The following is a 23,052-nucleotide window of genomic DNA, read 5'->3' on the forward strand; positions in this document are numbered from 1 at the left end:
TATTTTCATGTATGTATGGATTATTAACTCTTATTTAAAATATGTGTCCCTACTGTAAGGTTTCATTGCAATATTTTTTACTTTATTAATAATACACGATAACTTTGGTTTCATAAACATCAAAGAAGCTATGTTTGTACGGTTTCACTCAACATTTGTCAAGTTCAATTACCCCCAAACAGGCCTCCCTCATTTCCTATGTTGTCCACCCATTACAAGACCGTGTTGGTGTTTTTTTTCTCTTTCAGAAACGTCAATATTTACCCCCCATCCCATCCACTCTACCCTCTTTCGTGGTCTCCACCCCCCCACCCCTCCTCCTGACAAACTTGCCGGTGTCTCACTTCACTTATCAACCAGCACGATGGCGGAAGCAGTTCCAGGCACCTCCACCTCCTCCGGGCCCATTACTAATTCAACTCTGCCCTGTACATGTGCTAACTGTTTCGTTAGTTATAAGGACTTTTCAGCCTATTACTCGGGGCAGTATGAAAGGTTGATAATATACTGTCAGGATCACGGCCTTTTGAGGAAACAGGCCTTTTGCCCTCATTGTGGCAACGAGTGTAGGCTTGACCTGCAAAGGAAGGGGTTCAGGTAACACTAAATATTTGTTGATGTTTGGGTCTTACCTCATTATATTTTACAAGTCTAAAGTAGGTTAAGCACTCTGTACCTTAAACATCTATCTATAACATTCAATAATATGCCCGTTCCCTATGTTCTCATGTTTTGAAGTAATTTTAATATACCTATCCACTTACAGGTGTGACAAGTCTTACGCCCCTTACCCTAAAAAACCAAGAAAGAGGTGCAACTATTACCTCTCGGTATTTAAGGGCACATGGTTTTCTGGGTCCCTCTTGGATGTTGAGACTGTCCTCTCCTTCTCATTTATTTATGTTAGCGATTTTTTTAGCTATCGAGTTGCGAGGACAGAGCTCGGTTTAAGTGACGTAGCCATTAATGATTGGTCCAGCTACTCCAGGGAAGTAAGTGTTTTTTTTTTTGTCTCAAGTAAAAAAATTTTTTATAAGTAGTAGGTTTTTTTTTCACCACGGTTTTATGTTAAACTTTATTTATGTCACTAACCCTACTTTCCATTTCAGGTCATAGTACATTGGTGTATCCGGCAGAAGAAATTAATAGGTGGTCCCGGTACAACTGTTGAGATCGACGAAGCAAAGTCCGGCAAAAGAAAATATAATGTAGGCCGGGTTGTCGAGGGTCAGTGGGTTTTTGGTGGGGTATGTAGACAGACCAGGGAGTTTTTTGTGGTACCAGTAAAAAAACAGGAGTGCCGCAACTTTGCTTACTGTGATTAAGGACTACATTGTACCGGGGACCACTGTTATTTCTGACTGCTGGAAGGCTTATGATTGCCTGGTGGACGAAGGCTATGCTCACTTGACTGTCAACCATTCCATCAATTTTGTGGACCCAGTAACCAGTGCCCATACAAATACAATTGGAAGGCGGTGGAGGGAACTTCATGAGGCAACGCCTCGGTATGGCCGTAGGAGGTACAACTTTGTTGGGTACTTGGCAGTGGCGTACTTTAAAATCCACTTTAACGACCCCAAGACGAGGCTACACGCCTTCATGAAAGCCGCTGCTGAACTCTATCCTCCACCCCTTTAAGGTAAGGTTCCTAATCTTTAATGTACTCTGTTATATTGCGTTTTAGTGTTACAAAGGTTTAGTCCTTTTGGTGTCTGTGATATTTATTGGGAACTATTTACCATCATATCCCAGTGTGGCTTTACCAACTTGTACCTCTGCCTTCCTCTTCTGGTACCCCACCCCGTCCCGGCCCCCTTACCGGACATAAGGCTCCCTGTTGGTTACGTATCCCACACCCCCCCTACTAGCATTCAAATATGGCGGTTTGTTTACGTTTGTTGGCTCCGAACCAACACTTCGAATATTGTTCAGTCGAAGTAGACTATGGCAATTGACGTTTTCCGATGTTATTTTGCTTATGTACTTTGCAAGAGTTTAAGGTAATATTTTACTGGTCGCCTGTAACTAATCTGTTAATTACCTTTGAACTTAGTACGTTGCTACATCACACCCCTTGTACTGTCATGTAGTCTTCAAAGGCAAATTACAGTTTAATTACAGTCGACCAAATAAATATTACTTTAAATTCTTGTTCAGCAGGTAAAATAACATAGGAAACCGTCAACTGCCTTAGTCTACCGTACCGCGGAACGCGGGCTTAGAATTACCCTGGAGGCTACTACTGCACCCATCTGGTGTGATAACTACTACCCACTATAGGCTAGAGCTAGCTAGGCTACTAAAGTTCCCAGTCTACGTGGACAATGGGAGCCGTGTTTAATACAAGCCCCTAAAAAATGAACTTAATAACATAGAAAAAATGGGCTATGGCTAATATCACACACACACACACACACACAAAACATTAGACATAGGTACCTACCTAGGTAAATGTAAACAATCACATACAGAAATGGTGGTACTAGCTAATTGTTCCGGCTGGCAACTGCAATAGACTGGTGGGAATTTGGCAGGCCGTAGTACGAGTCTTTATTTTACTAAAATAAACATATTGGAGGTTGATTTTTATAAGGCTCAGCTGCTTAAAAATTCTGGGCAAGTATAAATATTCTGAAAAGCACAAGTGATACCTAACTCAGCTAAGTAACCTCAGAAACACAACTGAGGCCTAGGGAGATGCCTAGGTTAGTATTACACAATGTGCAAGACGTAAAATATGCTCTTCAGAAATGGGAAAATAAGTAGTAGAATCTCAATAGACTCACTCACACACACCGCTGGATGTTCAAAGAGCAGAACTTTTTCGAATTCGTGGTTTTCTTGCATTTCGATGTCTCACTAGGGCACTAGGCTATAGGTATATAGCCTATTGGTATATAGTAGGTAGAACCTAGCTTCGTGAATAAATGGATGCCATGTGACAAGGCGTGGTCTTTTTGTACCTATCATTTGCCGTTTCGCTGATGAATTCTTGCATTTAATGAAACTTCAGCAGCTATATCTGAAGAGGCTCTTTTTGTTTAAATCCTCAATGAAGGCACTAGTATGGAACGGTCACTCACAACGCTTCGAAGACAGTTTCAGATTCTAGTATGATAGTATCACCGTGAACAGTGTGAAAAGAATGGATGATCAGCATGAATGACGGACGGCCAGAGGCAGTTTCATTGTTTGATGACGTCAAATTCAGAATTGAAGCGTGCAGTTTTTAAGAAGAGCAAGTAGCATAATTACACGGAATATAATTAACACAACGAAAAAAACGGCAAAATGAATGAATGACTTAAAAATATGAAATGTAAATTTCCCACATTATATCAACATCAGAAATTCCAAATACAGCTTGCAATACTACATGCTTATTTCAACATTCTGTTGTATATAAAAGTGCAGGCACATTGGCTCTAATGACTGCAGATGAAAGCATGCAAATCCACACACACACATATCTATCTAACTATATATATATATATATATATATATATATATATATATATATATATATATATATATGTATACAAACACACATACATACATACATACATATATATATATATATATATATATATATATATATATATATATATATATATATATATCATATAAATTAAAGGTATGAGCCACGAAGGAAAAATAAACAGCAGAGGGTCTGCAAGATCTTTCGACTCGACGTCCTTTACTCAGCAGACAAACTAACTTACATGAGGAATTTACAGTACAGGAAAGGCCGTATAACTGACAGATAGGGATTATAAGGAGATTAGTACCTAGAGTCCGGCACACCTTGAGAATGAGTAACCTTTCCAAACAACCATAATCATGGGTACAATTTAAAAACAAAAAGATTAAGTCCCACTACTCAGACACAGGGACAAGACAATTAAAAGATTATACAGGGCGACAGCTGACCAATTCAGATCTTTGGTAAACAAAAACTTATTCACAAAACATATTAAACATACATATACAATGAAGATATCTCTAAGGCAACTAATTTGTATTTAAGTCTGCACCTATATCTTTGAGGTCATTCTTAAACATGTTACAAATACAAGGGTCTAAATGAAACAGGCCACGACTAATTAAAATTACAATGGGAAGTAAGTTGTATTATGGCAGAATCTAAAAGATTTTGTGAAAAGCCATCTTTTGATCTAGCAATTACTGAACTACCAATCCAATTTATCTGGTGGTTATTTTCACTTAAATGAGTGAATATTGCATTAGATGTTTGCCCAGTTTTTACAGAATATTTATGTTGGTTTTATCCTTACTTCTAAGCCCTTGCTCGACTGTCCCAGATAAAAATAGGGACAGTCCATACATGGAATTTTATATATTATGTTGTTGCTTTCCCTGGGGCCATTTTTTATTAACATTCCTTTTAGCGTGTTATTATAGGAAAAAACAAGGTTGACCTTAAAGGCTTTTAACAATGATTTAATGGTTTCAAATCCGTTACAAGAAGGCAAACTGAGAATGTTCTTAGAATTTTCTTTCTCCTTGTTACTTATACTATAAAACTTTTTGTGGGCTTTATTATAACAAATATCTAATGTATGTGAAGGATAACATAAATATTTCCCTATTTTTCTTATGTATTCAATTTCTTGATCCAAATATAGGGGACTGACAATGCGCAATGTTCGTAAAAACATAGAAGAAAAAATTTATATTTTGATGTTAAGATGGTGGCCTGAATAGAAATGAAAATAGGTTAAGTTGTTGGTTGGTTTCCTATATTTACTGAATTTACATTGAAATGGTTCTCTATGTATCAAAACGTCTAAGAAAGGGAGGCAATTGTCTTTATCCAATTCTAGAGTAAACTTAAATGATGGTACCTGGTTATTTAATTTAGAGAGTTTTACATCAATACCAGCAGGCAGAACAGCTAAAATATAATCAACATATCTATACCACTTTACGAGAATATAAATATTAGGTAAGTAGCGTTTTTCAAAGAATTCCACGTACAAGTTTGAGAGGAGTGGTGATAAAGGGTTGCCCATTGACATGCCAAATATTTGTTGATAAAATTCACCATTGAATATTTACAAGCATTGCACATTGTCAGTCCCCAATATTTGGATCAAGAAATTGAATACATAAGAAAAATAGGGAAAGATTTATGTATCCCTCACATAAATTAGATATTTGTTATAATAAAGCCCACAAAAAGTTTTATGATATAAGTAACACGGAGAAAGAAAAATCTAAGAACATTCTCAGTTTGCCTTCTTGTAACGGATTTGAAACCATTAGTTCATTGTTAAAAGCCTTTAAGGTCAACCTTGTTTTTTCCTATAATAACACACTAAAAGGAATGTTAATAAAAAATGGACCCAGGGAGAGCAACAACATAATATATAAAATTCTATGTATGGACTATCCCTATTTTATCTCGGACAGTCGAGCAAGGGCTTAGAAGTAAGGATAAAACCAACATAAATATTCTGTAAAAACTGGGCAAACATCTAATGCAATATTCACTCATTTAAGTGAAAATAACCACCAGATAAATTGGATTGGTAGTTCAGTAATTGCTAGATCAAAAGATGGCTTTTCACAAAATCTTTTAGATTCTGCCATAATACAACTTACTTCCCATTGTAATTTTAATATTAGTCGTGGCCTGTTTCATTTAGACCCTTGTATTTGTAACATGTTTAAGAATGACCTCAAAGATATAATTACAGACTTAAATACAAATTAGTTGCTTTAAGGATATCTTCGTTGTATATGTATGTTTAATATGTTTTGTGAATAAGTTTTTGTTTACCAAAGATCTGAATTGGTCAACTTTCGCCCTGTATAATCTTTTAATTGTCTTGTCCCTGTGTCTGAGTAGTGGGACTTAATCTTTTTGTTTTTAGATTGTACCCATGATTATGCTTGTTTGGAAAGGTTACTCATTCTCCAGTGTGCCGGACTCTAGGTACTAATCTCCGTATAATCCCTATTTGTCAGTTATACGGCCTTTCCTGTACTGTAAATTCCTAATGTAAGTCAGTTTGTCTGCTGAGTAAAGGACATTGAGTCGAAAGATCTTGCAGAAACTCTGTTGTTTATTTTTCCTTCGTGGCTTATACCTTTATTTATGGATTTATCACATTCCAAACTTTCGTGATTCAGTTATATATACATGTATATATAATATATATGTATATATATACACACACACACACACACACACACATATATATATATACATACATACACACACATATGCATATATAGATATATATATATATATATATATATATATATATCTATATATATATAGTATATATATATATATATATATATATATATATATATACGTACACACACACACACAAGAATTCAGACACATATCCAGTTTGAGTCTAGTGCAGGGGTTCCCAAATCAAGGGTCGGGACCCCAAGTGGGGTAGGAATGCCTATTGCGTGGGGTCATAAACAGGTCATGGGATCGCTGAGGTACCCCCAGGGAATGGGGTGTACAAAACATCCAAGCAGGGGATACGAGGTATCATTTTCAATTTAATGCATTATCATCAGTGTGGGCTCATCAATGGTGTTCATTTTAAATGACTATCGTAGCTGTATGACAAATATCAACTTGGAAAACTGTATGATGGGTTGCCTAACAACATACACTCCTATATACAAAATAACTAAGCAGATTGTAATTTTTTATTTCTTTGTATGGTGTTTTTACGTTATTCAGCAACGGGACCAAAGGCTTTACGTGACTTCCGTACAGCGTCGAGAGTGAACTTCTATCACCAGAAATACACATTTCTCACACCTCAATGGAATGCCCGAGAAACGAACTCGCGGCCACCGAGGGATCAGGTGGTGAGTGATCAAGTAGACTACTCATAATATCAGACAGCCAGGAGGTACAACATGATACAGCTGTTATAACTAAGCAGCTTGTTATGTAGTGTTAAAATATTATCCCCATATTGTATTTGCTAATGCTGATGAGTAGCATGTTATGAACTTACGAAGTGTTAACATAGTGTCAATATTTTAAAATTGCCAAATCTGAGAATTTCAATTATGATTAGCTACTTTGTTAATAAACAAATTTAAAGGTTTTCTGTTTCTCTTTTACTTCAATATCACTATAAGACCAAAATTCTCAGTAATGCTGTAAATGTAGAAATAACCATAACCACTTGGGATTAAATAAATTAAATTAATTAGTAAAAAACAAGTAAAATCAATAAATAATAGAATTAAGAATATGATTAATATATATATCTATAAATATCATACTACATACTATATATATATATATATATATATATATATATATTGTGTGTGTGTGCGTTTAAGTGCTGAATGGGGTCGTGCTAAGAGAAGCTGGGGAACTCCTGGTCTCGTGTATGGTCCCTGCGACAATGTTTTTTAGTCCTCTTTTTTTTTTTTATTACTATTCGTATGGTATTTACATTATTCTGTGAAGAAAAAATAAATTATATTTCATAATGTGAAATCCGTGGCAGGAATACTAGAAAGCACACAGATATCTTTTTCATTTTTTTATTACTGTTATTATCAGAATAATGGTAATGATTGCCAATTATCAAATAAAAATAAAAATGAGTGAATATTAGGTACAAGACCACAAAGAGAGAGAGAGAGAGAGAGAGAGCGCGCGTCGGTGATAACAGATAATCAAATAAAATTTAATGTTAAAATCAGACATGTTGAACAAATTCAAACAAAAATCAAATGATTCATCGCCAAATGGATGAAGTCAAGAACTATAAATTGAATTCGAACCAACTTACAACGTGCACAGGCCTTTAAGAACAACCTTCCCTAAATGTAAGTGTAAATATAACACTGGTAGATGAAGTCAAAGCAAAGTATGAGAATATCATTTTTAGACAGTGAGACATTTCAAACCTTATACTGATTTTCTAGAGCATGTGCACTATTTTCCTGTTGATTACTGGTTGGCGAACAAGCTTGTAAGTTCTCGTGAAGGGGTTTGCACTGCATACACAAAAATTGTGTATGGTTACTTGCTTTCAGTAGTACTCCTACATTCCAGGATATACAGCACATGCATGTTGTAATTCATGTATCCATTAAATATTCCATAGATTTCTACGTAGTTATTCTTCCTCATAAGCTATATCATACTAATAATCTTGCTTTCACAGCGATAGAAAAGTGATTTTCAAAGTGAGGAAAGAGTGAAACAAATTACGCTTCACTTACGAGGTGGCCATCTCTAAAGGAGGAGTGGAACATATGGTTGAGCCACCGATAAGGTAAGAAGCATCCATGGCATCCCATGCAAGTAATTTATTGATATCTGGATGTTTGCATATAATTATTATCCAAGTTCGCAACATGAAGGCGATTCCAATTTACGTCGAATGACGTTACATGTACACTTATACTAAGGTTATATATAATATTTGGATTATGGTATCATTCGTAACTGATATGAGTCAATTTCACTGCTCTTTGTTACAATAATTGCCTCTGTGGATACCATTTCTCTGCAGAAAGAGTTTTGTTCATATATGTCCTTAGAAAATTATATTTCCTTTGCGGTAAACAGCTGTGAACCTCTGAAATTCCTATCACAGTCAAGATTGGCAAGTAATCCAAGTCAATCGGCCTTCCTGAACTGTCAAATCAAGTGAGACTCGGACTGCCTACAATCTGAGACATCACAGTGTGCAGGAAATAGGGATCTATATCATCATGAATCATTCAGAAGAGATGCTTTTATGTTAAATGCGGACATGTGAATTTAAATGAAAATATTTCACCGTTCTCTTCATCCTCTTGCATAAAACCATTAGATTTTATTACCAAATACTGAAGTCATACTATATGTAAGACATACAAACTTCCTTGATAATGATCTGTTATAGATATGAGAGAGATCGAGAAAGAGACAGATTGCGCTTTCTGCAGAAATACACGTAGTGAAAAGAAAATCACTAAGAAACGAAAAGAACAGGTTACGCTTTCGCTGCTGGGGGAGGACGCCCCCTGGAAGTAAAGAAGCAGAACTATCGCTTCAGGTTCCTTGAAGAAGATGTGGAGTGAAGCATTAGACTTACGGGCTGCACTAGAGCCAGAGATTGTGCCAGCAGAAGGCTGGCTTGATATAAAACGAACGAAGCATGAAGGGAAAAACTCACAATGTGTAAAGGACAGGGTGCAAGAATGCCAGGGTCAGCGCAAGATAGTGTTGCTAGTGACACAGGTATCTGTAACAAGTAATAAAGAAATGTCTGATATCCACATTATAGTGTTTTTGTTTCACAGAGGCATATTTGGAAACGAATTCGTCCGTAGACATCAACAGCATATGCTGTAATAATCAAAATTTCAAAAATGTTTAACACCGAATGCATTCATGTTTGCAATCATCTTTACGCGAAGAGACTTGGAATTCTGTATAGTAGCAGTGCTGGTAGATTTCCATAACTCTCTGAACAATTAATTGCCTCAGAAGTAAGATGCAGTTTCAGTCCGGGCTCTCGGTATAACGTCTGAATCTCGGCTGTAATAGGCGTTCAGAACGTTGTCCTTTCTTGAGTCGTTGTACGATGGCGCCTGAGGTGATCTCACAGGAGCTGAAAACCTGGAAAGCAGCAGCGATAGTTTCTTTCACAATTATATGAGTGAAATCTTCTTTCATATGATTTAGCAAACATTTTATTGGAATTCATTTATATGACGAGAATATTCATTCCGAATGAACAAAATCAATGTATATATTCTTCTTCAGTATATATATATATATATATATATATATATAGATATATATATATATATATATATATATATATATATATATATCTATATCTTTATACGATCATGAAAACAATTGTATCTTTCTTAGATAGTGACCCCAGCAAAATTCAGGGGTCGTTATTTAGTTCTAATATTTCTTTGGAGTCATTATCTTTATGATGTTTACAGTCTTTTGTTTATGTTTTGATTCATCCCAACGAGCGTGTACTAAAGACGAACAAAAGTGATACATACAGGATTAAAACATTTGGCGGTCACTATCTAGGAAAGACAATTTCAGTACAAACCCCACAAGACATTAAATGATTGGCCACAGCTCCGTCACCTTTAACACAAAGTTTAACTCACAGACCTTTGCCTTGGAATGTTGTATGACGAAACTACTTCTGTTCTGGAGTAACTCGGAGGAGGTCCGTAGGAAGGAAGAGGTGGTGGGGTAGGGATGTTGGAAGACGCCGTTCCGACGTTCGCGTTCACTGCTTGTGCTGGGAGGGATGAAGCTCCTCGCCCCTGGAAAGCGATGAGATGCTGCTTTCAAACGTATAAATAAACAAACTCAAGAGCGAGACCACAAAACATATTTATGGTGAAAGAATTGTTTAGTTTGTTTAACATGGAACCGTAGCATTTTCTCAAAGTTAACATTTTCGGTTGCATTGCAAAAGAATGACTAAACTGTTGTTTTTTAACTTTCGTTACTGTCTTACTTTTTCAACTCAGATCTACTAAATGCGAAATAACTTAAGAGTCCAGACTAAATTTGGATGCCGCTTGGAAAACAGGCTATTGCAATGTCTTTTCAAAACAGGTTTTGATCTTCAAATGTCATACGTAATTGTTAGTCGCCATACCAACCAAGAACTGTCAGCCTAGCTGAGGTAAAAAGGTACCGTATACCACTAAGGGAAAATAGGTAATGTAGGTCATTCGTGCTTTTCACTGGGCAAAATGACTACCGTTGCAACTCAAAACTCATTTCAGAATATGTTTTAAACTCTTTTTGTTTCCTTTGTTCATTATGTGATTTGTGTATTTTCTTGTTTACTTTTATCACGCCCTCCGCCTTTACCTTCTGTGTAGTGTGAGAAGTAGCTCTAGGTATGAAGGCGATGTAGTTGGAAGAGTCACTCTCTCCCAAACCGAAGTCTTCACTATCCACCTGGTCATCCTCAAAGCGCACCTCCCTCGGCTCCTTCATTATAGGGAGAAGACGGGAAGTTCGAAAGAGATGTAAACTGATATTAGATTCCAGAATAATTTTGTTTGATATTCAACAAAGTAATGATAGTATAATAATATCGTTACAACTGGCCAAGAAAAAAAAAAAGAAATCTGTTCTTGAAAAGCACAGGAAAACGAAAGTTACAGTGAACTTAATGAAACAGAAGTTTTCCTTATTCTATTACCTATTTCAGGAGGAGAAAACGAAGTTACAGCATATTTACTCCTGTAGATTTTCGATGAATTTTACTATTATTTGTTTGTCTTTGATAATTATGAATGCAACGCTATTTTCCACGAATCTTTATTCTTCGTTGCGTAGTCGCAGGGATATTTGATCTTGCGATTGTCATTTGTTTTTGTTCGATGTGCATTGCTGTAATTCATTTACATGCTTCTTTTTCACTGATCTACTAAAAATCTAATTATTTCGTCATTATCCGTAACATTCACGTTTTTCTCATTTCCAGAAATTTTCACATTATGATAAACTGTAATCTATGTCATGTTAAGATAGAAACTTGTGAACTCCCCAAATTCTATGTAAACTTTGTTGGAAAATTATTTACAAATATATTTTCAACTATCAAACAACTGGAGCTGTGTTATACAGTTTAAGTAACGTTCTGCAGCACATTTTCCTAACTGAATCCCAAAACAAAGCCAGAGAAACACATCGTGAGGTAACATATGGTTCAGGTCTGAACTGAATTTCATGCAGTACATTGCTCGGTAATAAGCAGACAGATGAAAGAAAAGTTTGTACTTCATTTCACATTTTTATTTAGGTCACTCAAATCGTCAATAATGAATCATGATTGTTCAATATTCTTAATTACATTATTAACTACGTCCTTATTTGCAATTGACAGAAAATAGAATTTTATCGTTTCCATTTGCTTTCAGATCCGTAAATTTGTGAATCTCATATAAATAGGTCTTACCAGATTATGTTTTTCAAATACTATCGTAAATTTTCCTTTATCCCCGAAGAGATGCTAATTATGAAGGACTTTGGTGAAAAGGAAATGCTAAATGCTATCGTCGAGCATATAATTAGGGAAGATGACAAGTATTCGCTTCTATGATTCAACTGCAGGATATTGCAAAACCTTTGACCGCTACGAAATGAGAGTTCTAAAAGAGCAAATCAGTCTTTCCGTTTATCTTTGTACTGATTGATCATTTGATATAGATGACCGTTTGTCTGAATGTCATTTCCTTTGAATAATGTAAGCTTCAAATAAAACTGGTTTGGTCTTTCAAGGCACTATGTACCAAGATTGGCAAGAACTTCAGTTTTACTGCAAGTTAAGTAATGTGAACAACTTACATTGGATAAGTCTATTGCCCCATCGGCGCCATAAAGAGGGACAATCGGCAAAATGTTCGGATGATCGATATCCAAAGGCGACGACGCACGAATCACTTTCACTTCGAACTCACGCTCTCGGAAGCCATTCAGGATGATCAAAGTCTATTTCGGAGACAAGGAGGAAATGTCAGCATTTTTTTTTTTTATGTCAAATTTATCTTAGATATAATTGATGCATCAAGAGACTATTCGGTTGCTGTTCTCAGCTCTGTTGCTAGAATATTAAGCTTCGTATCAAGATCTAGAGAATAATTATGATAACATTCTCTAAACATTACTTCGTATAAGATGGTTTTTTGCCATATGCGTTACTTTCACCATGAGGTGAACACCAATCTGTACGTTTGTTTCCTTTTTGTGTGAGTAACGTGATATCGTGCTACACAGAATCTGGAACTGTAAATAACTTATTAATCAGAGCTAATGTATTCAACAGAGATTTCTTTTTAAGAGAAAGAGAAGAGTTTATATGGTATGAAGAATTAACCAAACATACACACACACACACATAAATATATATATATATAGATATAAATATATATGTATATATATATATATATACATATATATATATATATATATATATATATATATATATATATATATATATAAGATACTTACGCTACTTTTGAAAGTTAGTACATCTGTGGGAAAGCATACATACTTGCAGTAACCATGAACAGTGCCACAATGTGTTAGATGTTTACAAATATATTTTTTTCAGTTTCTACATAAGTTTCTTTACTTAATAGTCTAACGAGCGAAAGATGGTAAAAAGCAAAGTGTACTAGCAAAGTGATAAAGAGCCAGCTTTGGTTTTCAAGCTTCAGATCATGATTACCCAAGGTGTATTACCAGCAGCGAGCTTTTAACAATTCAGTCAGTTACTTTTCTGCTTAATTACAGAGAAATAGAAAATTGTTCAAGAATATTCTTATTTTTAAATAAGTAAAAGTATTTGGTATCTGTTGTCATCCTTACCACATACAATGCAGCAGCAGCTCCCAAAATTCCACCAACAATGACGTCGTTGCTGGAGGAAAAGCCAATGAAAAGGTGATGCGTCATGCCAATAGAAGCCATGACAAATACAGCTCCCACCATAACAAGAGTAGCGCCGTAAACTCCTGCAATGCGAGCTGCTGTTGACAGGTAAACTGCTGTCCATATACCACTGAAATAACGAAACATTTGCTTGTGGAGCGCCTACATTTTGCATTGCTTTTGGATGTAGATTTGAAAAGTCGTAGATACAAGGAGAAGAATTCTTCGGTGTCTCTTACCAATATGCAGCCAGAGTGGCATGATACGACGGGAAAGATCTAAGAGCTTCTTGAACATCGTTGACGTTCCCTTCGCACGCAGTGCTCGGGTACCATGCACCCCCACTGCGGCAATCTTCTATTCTGGTGTCATTAGCAGAACATACTGCTGCGAAGTGTGGCCTTGGCGATATAATCAAAAGCTTCAGAACAGACACAAGAGTCCCTATCACGGCCCCGCCCATCATCAGGGAAACTGGAATGAAACTTGTGTTGAGTCGTGGACACAATGGAAGAAACAGCTGCAATTCAAGGTCTTGGGGCTCCTAACAATCGATTCTTTCACCCGAAGTAGCAGCAAGTGATTATTTCTTAATCTTGTAGTGTTAGTCGTATAATCATGAACATATATAATAAGACAATAACCTAATTCTAACCTTTCATGGAATGTCACGCTTATTTCTATGTTATGTTAAAGACTAGGGCATCCAATCCTTTGTCATTTTAGACCCGTGAAAATGGCAAATTAATTCCTTATTGATAAAGTTGTTAATAACATGTAAATTATGTCTATCTAAGGTATATAGTTCTACTGCGATATCGAAGGAATCTGCTTTGAGTGTAAAATCTTTCCATCCACATCTTCAATTAATCTCTTTTGAATCGAAGCAAGACTTACAAAAACTTTATTTGTCAAACGCCTTCTCTGTATTTCTGTTAGAATATGTTTGGTTATCAGCTTTAAAATTTCCATCTTAATAATGATTATTCCTCTTATCAGGCTATGGACTTGAAAAGCTAATGTGATAAGTCTCCCGTACTGTAGTCTGTCAAATTCAAATTACGTATATTCTAAAATAAGTGGAAAATCAAGTTTGCTACGAATCCTCGGAAAACAATGATCACGATGTTTTTAACAGCTAGTGTCTTTGAAATTGTTTTTCGTAAGAGGTTCTGGGGTTCAAAGCTAGCAACAGCTAAAAAATTATAGTCAAGTTGCGTATTATTCAATCTTGTAGATTCTGTTGAACGAGCGGAGTCACATTATTTTGTAGTTCATAACCTATGCAAAATTACCCCAGTTGCAATCTAAACTTAAATTACAATGCATTACGAGCATGTCACCGCTTTATGCATATCTAAAATTTCATGTTGTGCCTCCGTAGGCAGAACCCATCGTTGAATAGTGAGTCAATATTGAGAGACAATTTGCAACAGAGAACAACGCTTAATGTTTCCTACTTAATCTTGAGTGCAATATGGCAACTATTATTAAGGAAGGGTACGCTAACTTACCGATGAACCTTGGAATTCTCCTGAATACAGGCCTTAAGGCCAACTTCCCGGTCGTGACGACTTTGATTTTCTTAGGTGCGAACGCCACCTTAATAAGTTCCACAACAATAACCTGAAGGATTGAGAACAGTTATATGTAATTGATGGTACCCATACGTGAACTGCATTGTACCAAGACCACCGAGAACTCTCGGTGGTCTTGATTGTACACATATCCGCTTGTTTTCTTCTGTTTTCCTAATGGCTTAAGTCATTTCCTTACGCACACTGGTCCAAGTAACATTACGTTACGTTGATGTGGAAGAAGCAAAGGAGAACACTTACCAGGCAAGAAGGTACGACAATGGCACATGTAAAGAAAACCCATTCGGGAAGGTTGAAAGTAACAGCCTTTGAGCTGGTACTATCAGTATCGTTATAAACAGGCCAGGGAACATGGCCATCCTCGGCGCAACTTAGGCGAACTCCCTCCCAGTTGACCATAGTGCAGTCCTCTCGGATATCTGGGTCATATCTTGTGAAAGGAAATAAATTCACTTGAGTTGGATATGAAGAACTTGAGGTGCGCGGTTTGGTTACAACAGAGAAACTGGTATTTGTACGTCGACTATTAGTTCAGAAGCATTCTTGGAACAATAAGGCGTTTTATCACTTCATGATGGATTACACAAATGGTTGGTCCCCATGATTTTGCTTGAAGGACAGATCTGCCACAGCTCAAGAGGTAATTAAGTACGATGTATTTGATGATCTATATAAAAATCCTTACCTAAATCTCGACAAAGGGTATCACTCCTATATCGTATTCCAATTCAATTATTCACATAATTTTCTATCTAACATTTGTTCATTTTACGCAAAATTCCCTAGGACAGACAACAATACCTGTGTCTAGTCAGGCCCGAAAGAAACATTAAAAAGAAGTGATAAAAGAAAAGATATGAGAATTTTTTGGAAAGGTTTTGTACGCGTGTATGTTCATTTACAAACACATACACACACACACACATATATATATATATATATAGATATATCTGTGTGTGTGTGCATTTTATGACATAAGAAGTTGAGAATTATTTCATCTTAATTTTATTAATACCATCAATTATGTCGAAAGTGTAGTTCTAGGGTTGTTGTTATTATTATTCCCTCTACGTTTATTTTGATGTAACTTTGTAAACCGGTACCTTGGGATGGTATCTATTTTCCCCTAAACATATATGTATATTTTGCAGCGGAGTATTTTTCACGGTCAATGGTCAAGATTATTCAAAGGTCAAAATGATATTTTCCTTTGGTGATAAAATTTGGTAAACAAATATCTTTGTGACTGATGGATTTAATCTTTATCTACTTGTCTTGGTCACAGGGTAGTTTAAAGGCTACAATTTTGCATTTTTTACTCAATATCTCAGAAATGATGATAATCAAACCAAAGCACTTGATACAGAATGATTTTAAACTTCCTCTATTTATATATATATATATATATAATATATATATATATATATATATATATATATATACATATATATATATATAATATGTATATGTACAATAATAGTATATATATCAGTGAGCATGTCTGTGTGAGTGTGTATGTAAGCACACTTGAATGCATACATACATGAAAGTCATTCCTTCTTACCTGAGTATGTAGTTGAGATAGCAGACGGCAGCAGCAAGCATAGCTTCGATCACAGCAAACGGGAGAATCAAGTCATTTTTAACCTTGGCGACATTTTGCCCATTCCTCTCCCGGCGAACTGGCACCAGCCCCTTTTCTCCATGCGAATTTGATGTCATTCTGTAAGGGTAAGGCTTTCTTTCATTTATTCATTATAAAGGTACGAGATTCACGGTATAGGCAGTGGATGTAAAGGAATAATAACTTTTCATATTTCGTTTGAGTTTAGTATTTTGGGGAGGAGTTCGTTCTTATAAGGAAGGAACATCAAGTGTTTGGATTTTTCAATGTTCTCAAGTTTAGATTTAATAGTGGAACGGAAAGTTGCGTTAAAATACTAATAAATGACAATAGGTGAGAGACGGACGAGGAAGCAAGCAGTTCGAATGACTGGGAAATAAGGGCCGGTGTCAAAAATACTGAAGGATATTTGTTTACAAATATCTCAAGGCTAACCTTGAGCACCTCTGGTAAAAGCAAGAGAAAAACTTGTGAAATTTCATAGTAATTCCAAAAGCAAAAAATCTGAGATTATTATGCAGGAAAAGAGGCAGACAGCATTAGTTTAACGATAACACAGTTGATGAGATACCAGACGTTTAATCTCTTATTTCAAGAATACAAGGGACCAGGGAGATCAGGCTATCTGTTTGTGGTCTCCAAAGAGGGACGGGCCAAGGTAAAAGTTGGGCTGCGGTCACATATCTTATCGAGGGATTTTCACTTACGTTACACCCTAACAGCCTTGCTTAAGGTGCACAGATGGACATTATGTAATGTTACAAACGTATCCTGAAAATCGTGTAGCAAATTCACTTTGATCATGACAAAACACAGGTTAATGGTGTTTGTCATTTATTTGTTTCAAAGAACGTTCCTTATTAGTTAATGCTTTGATATAACTTTCATCACTATCTGATGCCGATAGTCTGACATTCCGCGATTTCTGAGAGAGCAATTTAGTAAATTTTCTGACGGTTAGATGCAGCGTCGGAGTTTATTTTCTTGAAAACAGATTTGCAGCGGTATTGTCGATATCTTTACTTCTTGTTTCTTTTTCGGCAACGACAGATTGGAATATCTCTTGTCTTAGTGGTGTTCCTTCGTTCACTTTAGCTATTGTAACTCAGCAATGTTTTTGTGATTTGTGATAGAAATATTCACTGGTTGAGGAGTTTAATTAATGACTGGATATCAACATAACATCTTAAGTTTGTATATGTTTGTTTATGGTTCATCGAAGACCATACTACCATCTAACAAGCAAAAATGCTTTCTCTTCTCTCTCTCTCTCTCTCTCTCTCTCTCTCTCGCCAATATTTTCGAAGAAGGAAAAAGAATTTCGACTCCTCATATCTAAACCTACGTGAGTCCTCTGAAAAATGTGGTGATCACCAGTATGTTGCTCTCTGTTGGGTGACAGAGTCCAGGGGTGCGCATTCAGCTCCTTACCCCGTTAGTTCCATGTGTAGAAGAGGCAATGATGCCGGGAAGAAGAGCTCTCCTGAGCACCAGGAATGTTGGAAGTCCCAGGCCTCCTTGGAAAAGAACTTTGAGACGAGAGGTTGGAGAAGAGGGATGATTTGCAGAAGAGGGAGCGCTTCTGTGTAGACATGAGCGGCTGAATTCTACAGAGACCTTCTGCGTCGCTCGGCGTTGAAGGCAATGAAGATGGGGATATTATTGTAATATAGTGTAATATAATAAACGATGAGCAACGGTTGTCTTGATGTTTTCATCATTTCACCTTCACACCATTTGAGACCCTTGACCTTTCTTTTCTTGACAGGTCAAAGGATTTCTCCTCCCATCAGCTCCTCTTATACTTGAACGGACGTGAGCTTCTGACCTTTAAGGTGTCGAGATTTCACGACCGAAAGAATGACCTCAAATTCAAATACTGTATTGGGCTGATATTTTTCCATAATAGATTCGTTTTGAACTCATTCAACCCCATCATCCATTTTAGCTTAAGAATAATGACATTTGTGCGATGAGCTTATATATTTTCCTTTTTTTTTTTAATCTCTGTATACCACGCATTTTATGTCAATCTATGAAATGTTGTTTATGTTGGTTTACATCTTAGCAGACCCCAAAAATACTTTATTGGCTTAATACCTTGGCTAGGTGTGTCTAACTGTCTGTCTTTTCATCTACCTGTTTTTTCCCTTTGGAGAGGTGACGCCTGAACGGAACGATACAGCCTTTCAAATTCATAACAAGTCTTTAGGAATGCAGATGCTAGACCCATGCACTTTTTTGACCCAAGCAAATGCTGGTACACATTTACAGCTGAGAGAATAGTTTTTTTTTTGTAATATGCCTTTTCCCCTCATTAGATGGGGTGGTGCCAGAACGGTTCGGCCTCCTGGTTTTCAGCGAGATGTTGTTCGACCCGCACCCTTTTTTCTGGCTCCAGTAGATGATGGTGACCATTTACAGTTAAGTGGAACTACAAGGAACAGTCTTGGAGCTACATCAGTCCCAACAATCGCGAACTGAACACTGCCACTCAGCCAAGGCGCCCATTGTCCCATTCCTCTAGTTCAGTGCAATCTATCAGGCATGAGGAGAGTTTGAACTAGGGATCTTGCATTGAAAGTCGCCGGTGATACTAGGACGAACTATGACGATATAATTATATATATATATATATATATATATATATATATATATATATATATATATATAGAGAGAGAGAGAGAGAGAGAGAGAGAGGAGAGAGATAGAGAGAGAGAGAGAGAAGAGAGAGAGAGAGAGAGATTTTGTATAAAATTGGTATAAAGGAGGATTTCGCACTTTGCTAATGATAGCTGATCATGTCTGACAACTGTTGCTTTTATAATTTTGTTACCTTTTAAATTATATAACCAAATATCACTAATAACACGGTAGCACAAAGGCCATTATTTCGTGAAGAATATAAGCTTTCTCTGCGTCTCTCGTATTACCATAGCCATTGTTATTATCTATACTTATTTCATTTCTATTCCTGTCTTGCGGATGTCGACCTAATTCTTGTTTGACGTCAGGTGTCATTTCCCTTGATAAGAGATTCCTCTGATTTGTGACAGTCTTCCGCTCGGAAATTACGCGGTAGTTCAGAAGTTGGAAATACGTCAATACTTCGGCCACGGGCCCCGGCTTACTTTGCTCACTATACTCGGTTTTTGTTTTGATCGGTCCATCCGCCTGTGGTGTTTGCGCATGGTAACACTGCGTCCCGGGCTTTAAATAGTTACGCTAGTCTAAGTTTTAGGGAAATAGAAGGATATCCGGGTGTAAATTTGCAACTGAAAAGTGTTTTAATAATTTACTGTATGCGAATTACACCGTTAATATTCGAAATAGCATATTAGTTAAAGCCCGGGACGCAGTGTTACCATGCGCAAACACCACAGGCGGATGGACAGATGGAAAAAAACACAGTATAGTCATTCTTACTCAGATAATGAATCTAACAATTACATAGAGATTTAACTTTCTGATCTTGAAATCTTGAGGAAGTTAGTCATGTTATAAGGAAACCATATTTTTTTGTTTGATGGGGCTATGATTATGACCAATCCTTGTGATGTTCAATCAATGATCAGACTGAAACTGCAAATTGCAGAATGATTAGGATTTCGAATCTCTTTTAGGACCACTAGCTCTGCGGCCTACCTGCTGGTAGATTCTCGAGCTATCTTTCGTTGCAAGATTTAGTTGCCCGCTTTTGCCGAGTGTTACGAAATCAAAATGACATTTCATTTTGTGCTACGGTTTCAAAGCGAGCAAGAATGAGGCAGATTTATTTCTGTTCTTGTCGGTACTTTTGATTGTTTATTGGCTGACCCACCATTTGGGTGACGAACGTCTTATATATCTTTGGTACTATGTATTCTCTTTACACGTTGGGAAGAAAATAACAATTTTGGAGTATTTATTGCTAATACTGTATTTTTCAAAATCAGTATATGAATATTGTACTTTGTTAGAAGACACATGCTCGTACAATACACAATTTGCTTGGTGCCTTTGTGCTTTGTTATCCTTTCTTATCTTCTGTCTATCGTTAATCATTCAGCATCAGGGCACCACTGACAGTGATAAAACAGTGCCGTCCCTTCCTTTCCAAAACGTACTTTCTATAATGGAGTGTTTTCTTCAAAATGTAGATATAACAATAATGTCCTTTTAATGAGAATTCGTTATCTTTTGATAGTCAACGGAGTGACGTAAAACGATACATGATGACCTAACGGACTGCAAATGCTATACTAGACCCAAGGCCAACAGAATTAAAATTCTGTTGGCCTTGACTAGACATACAGCTGCAGGGCATCGAAGATTTTAATTCTGCCCAGAATACCACGTGTATTATACAGGAGATAAAGTTCTAAACTTGCTATTAACTTTTTGCATTCACAAAAACGAAAAAAAAGTATGACGAAATTTATTTGCCAGATAATGAAATGATGATTTTGAAATCACTTATTAATCGCAATTTTATGTGAACAAAAACGCTTCAGGCTTGGAAATAAATATTACAAAAAATGTCAAACAATGTGTTCGTGTTACAAGGCATTATGGAGTCATTTCTCTTTTTACTGGGTTTATAAGCAGTGCTACTCACCTGCTGCAACTTGTGAACAAAGTGGTTCGCATTAGACCGAGAACCTTGAGGACACATAAACTACTCTCTTGTACTGGGTATAAAAATCATTTCTTGTGTTAAAATAGATGTAAACTGAAAAGAATCAAGCGATCTCCAGAAAGTTCGTGATTATGCGGCGAAGGTGATCGTGGAGATATGATACTGCGACCTATTTAAGAGACACAATTTAGCTCCATCTCCTTGTTTATATTCCACCGACTATATAGTCACTTCTGAAATTAGGCACCAGCGTTTCAAGAAAGCGAAAATCAATTGACTAAACTTACCAGACGATCTTAGTATTCTCAGGCCTCGATATCGGTAGCAGAGATAACGGCACAAATAATGCACAACGCCAAGAACTGAGGCGAAACTATTCCGAATTACTGCGTTGTAGGAGAAAAAGCAGCAGCAGATAAGATAAGCCATATTATCACGGTTATCGTTCTTAATCTGTGGCAAAAAAAAAAAAAAAGACAATTTCGTCGTTGTTTTAAGTCAGGTCCAGGTTATCGCCAGGTAAAATCTCATTTAGATTATTTGATCAAGGGGTCTCTCTCTCTCTCTCCTCTCTCTCTCTCTCTCTCTCTCTCTCTCTGCAACCTATGCAGTGAACCTCGTTTTGTTATTCACTCAGTCTCCCTACTGAGCAAATTTTACTTTATCAGCAAAATATTGTCGCATACTGTGTTTGCAATTGCAACAAGTAAATAATGCGTTTTCTGTCCGTTGTTGGCCTCAGCCACGGCCCATAAAACTCTTAGCCGGGTCCCATGAGACTCAGCCTATGTTGTTGGTACCTATAGCGCTGCCAGAAGTACGAATATAACTTTCTTTAATCTTAAATGAAATAAAAACTACTAAGGCTAGAGGGGTGCAAGTTGGAATGTTTGATGACTGGAGGGTGGGTGATCAACATACTAAATTGCAGCCCTCTAGCCTCGGTAGTTTTTAAGATGTGAGGGCGGACGGACAGACAAAGCCGGTGCAATAGTTTGCTTTCACAGGAAACTAAACAAATCTTTTCCTTCATGCACTCGTCACCTCTTGGGCGATGGAAGCGGCTGATTACAAGTTTTGCTTAGAGTGGTTCCTTTAGTAGACTGTATTCATGTTTGGATTAATAGTAGCGCCACTAAGTAGACACGACATCACGTACAATCAATGAACAACAACCGGAAAAGAATCAGACTAGATATTATCTTGCCACAAATGTAATTAAGAGGAGCAACATATTTCACTTCCTTTGATAGATGCGATCAATTGAGATAAGAAAGCTTACTCAACATTCCTTCCATACTTGAGATTTTATTATATACACACACACAGCATACACACACAAATACACACACACACACATATATATATATGTGTGTGTGCTGTGTATATAAAGTGTATATATGTATATATACTACTATATATATATATATATATATTATATATATATATATATATATATATATATATATATATTACAATAGTATGAAAAGTCTAGCCTTCTTATTTTTAATTGCTAAAGATATGGGAAGCCTGCTCAGAATGCTGTTTACAATAGCTGGGGAGTCGGTAAATAAAAGATGCGAGAGTTGTTTGGAGCTGCGCTTGGTTAGTCTCACAGCCAGATTGAGAAGGAAAGTGAGAAGCTCAGTAATCATCAGGAGAAATTTAATTCAGCCCCTTTTATGATGAGCATTGAAAGCCCAAATAAATACAGAGACGTTTTTATCATCTTGGAAGTCCATATTGCAATAGAGAATAGACTGTG

The 23,052-nt window shown here is 36.6% G+C and overlaps 1 protein-coding gene across 2 annotated transcripts; it reads right to left on the reverse strand.

The window, feature by feature from the left end:
• Positions 1–7,546: 7,546 nt before the first annotated feature.
• LOC135216702 (phospholipid phosphatase-related protein type 5-like) lies at positions 7,547–21,671 on the reverse strand. 2 transcript variants are annotated; one of them, XM_064252126.1, is made up of 10 exons: positions 21,575–21,671; positions 16,610–16,768; positions 15,286–15,475; positions 14,962–15,073; positions 13,687–13,921; positions 13,385–13,577; positions 12,362–12,505; positions 10,877–10,999; positions 10,160–10,317; positions 7,547–9,634 (listed from the first exon to the last, which is right to left on the reverse strand). In XM_064252126.1, exons 2-10 carry the CDS (start codon positions 16,765–16,767, stop codon positions 9,499–9,501), a joined length of 1,449 nt encoding a protein of 482 aa, XP_064108196.1. In that variant the 5' UTR covers position 16,768; positions 21,575–21,671; the 3' UTR covers positions 7,547–9,498. The 2 variants fall into 2 exon arrangements, with proteins under 2 accessions (XP_064108196.1, XP_064108194.1); XM_064252124.1 differs by lacking the exon at positions 21,575–21,671 and adding an exon at positions 21,267–21,529.
• Positions 21,672–23,052: the final 1,381 nt, after the last annotated feature.

This window comes from Macrobrachium nipponense, chromosome 6, assembly GCF_015104395.2.
Source record: "Macrobrachium nipponense isolate FS-2020 chromosome 6, ASM1510439v2, whole genome shotgun sequence".
Taxonomy (NCBI): domain Eukaryota; kingdom Metazoa; phylum Arthropoda; class Malacostraca; order Decapoda; family Palaemonidae; genus Macrobrachium; species Macrobrachium nipponense.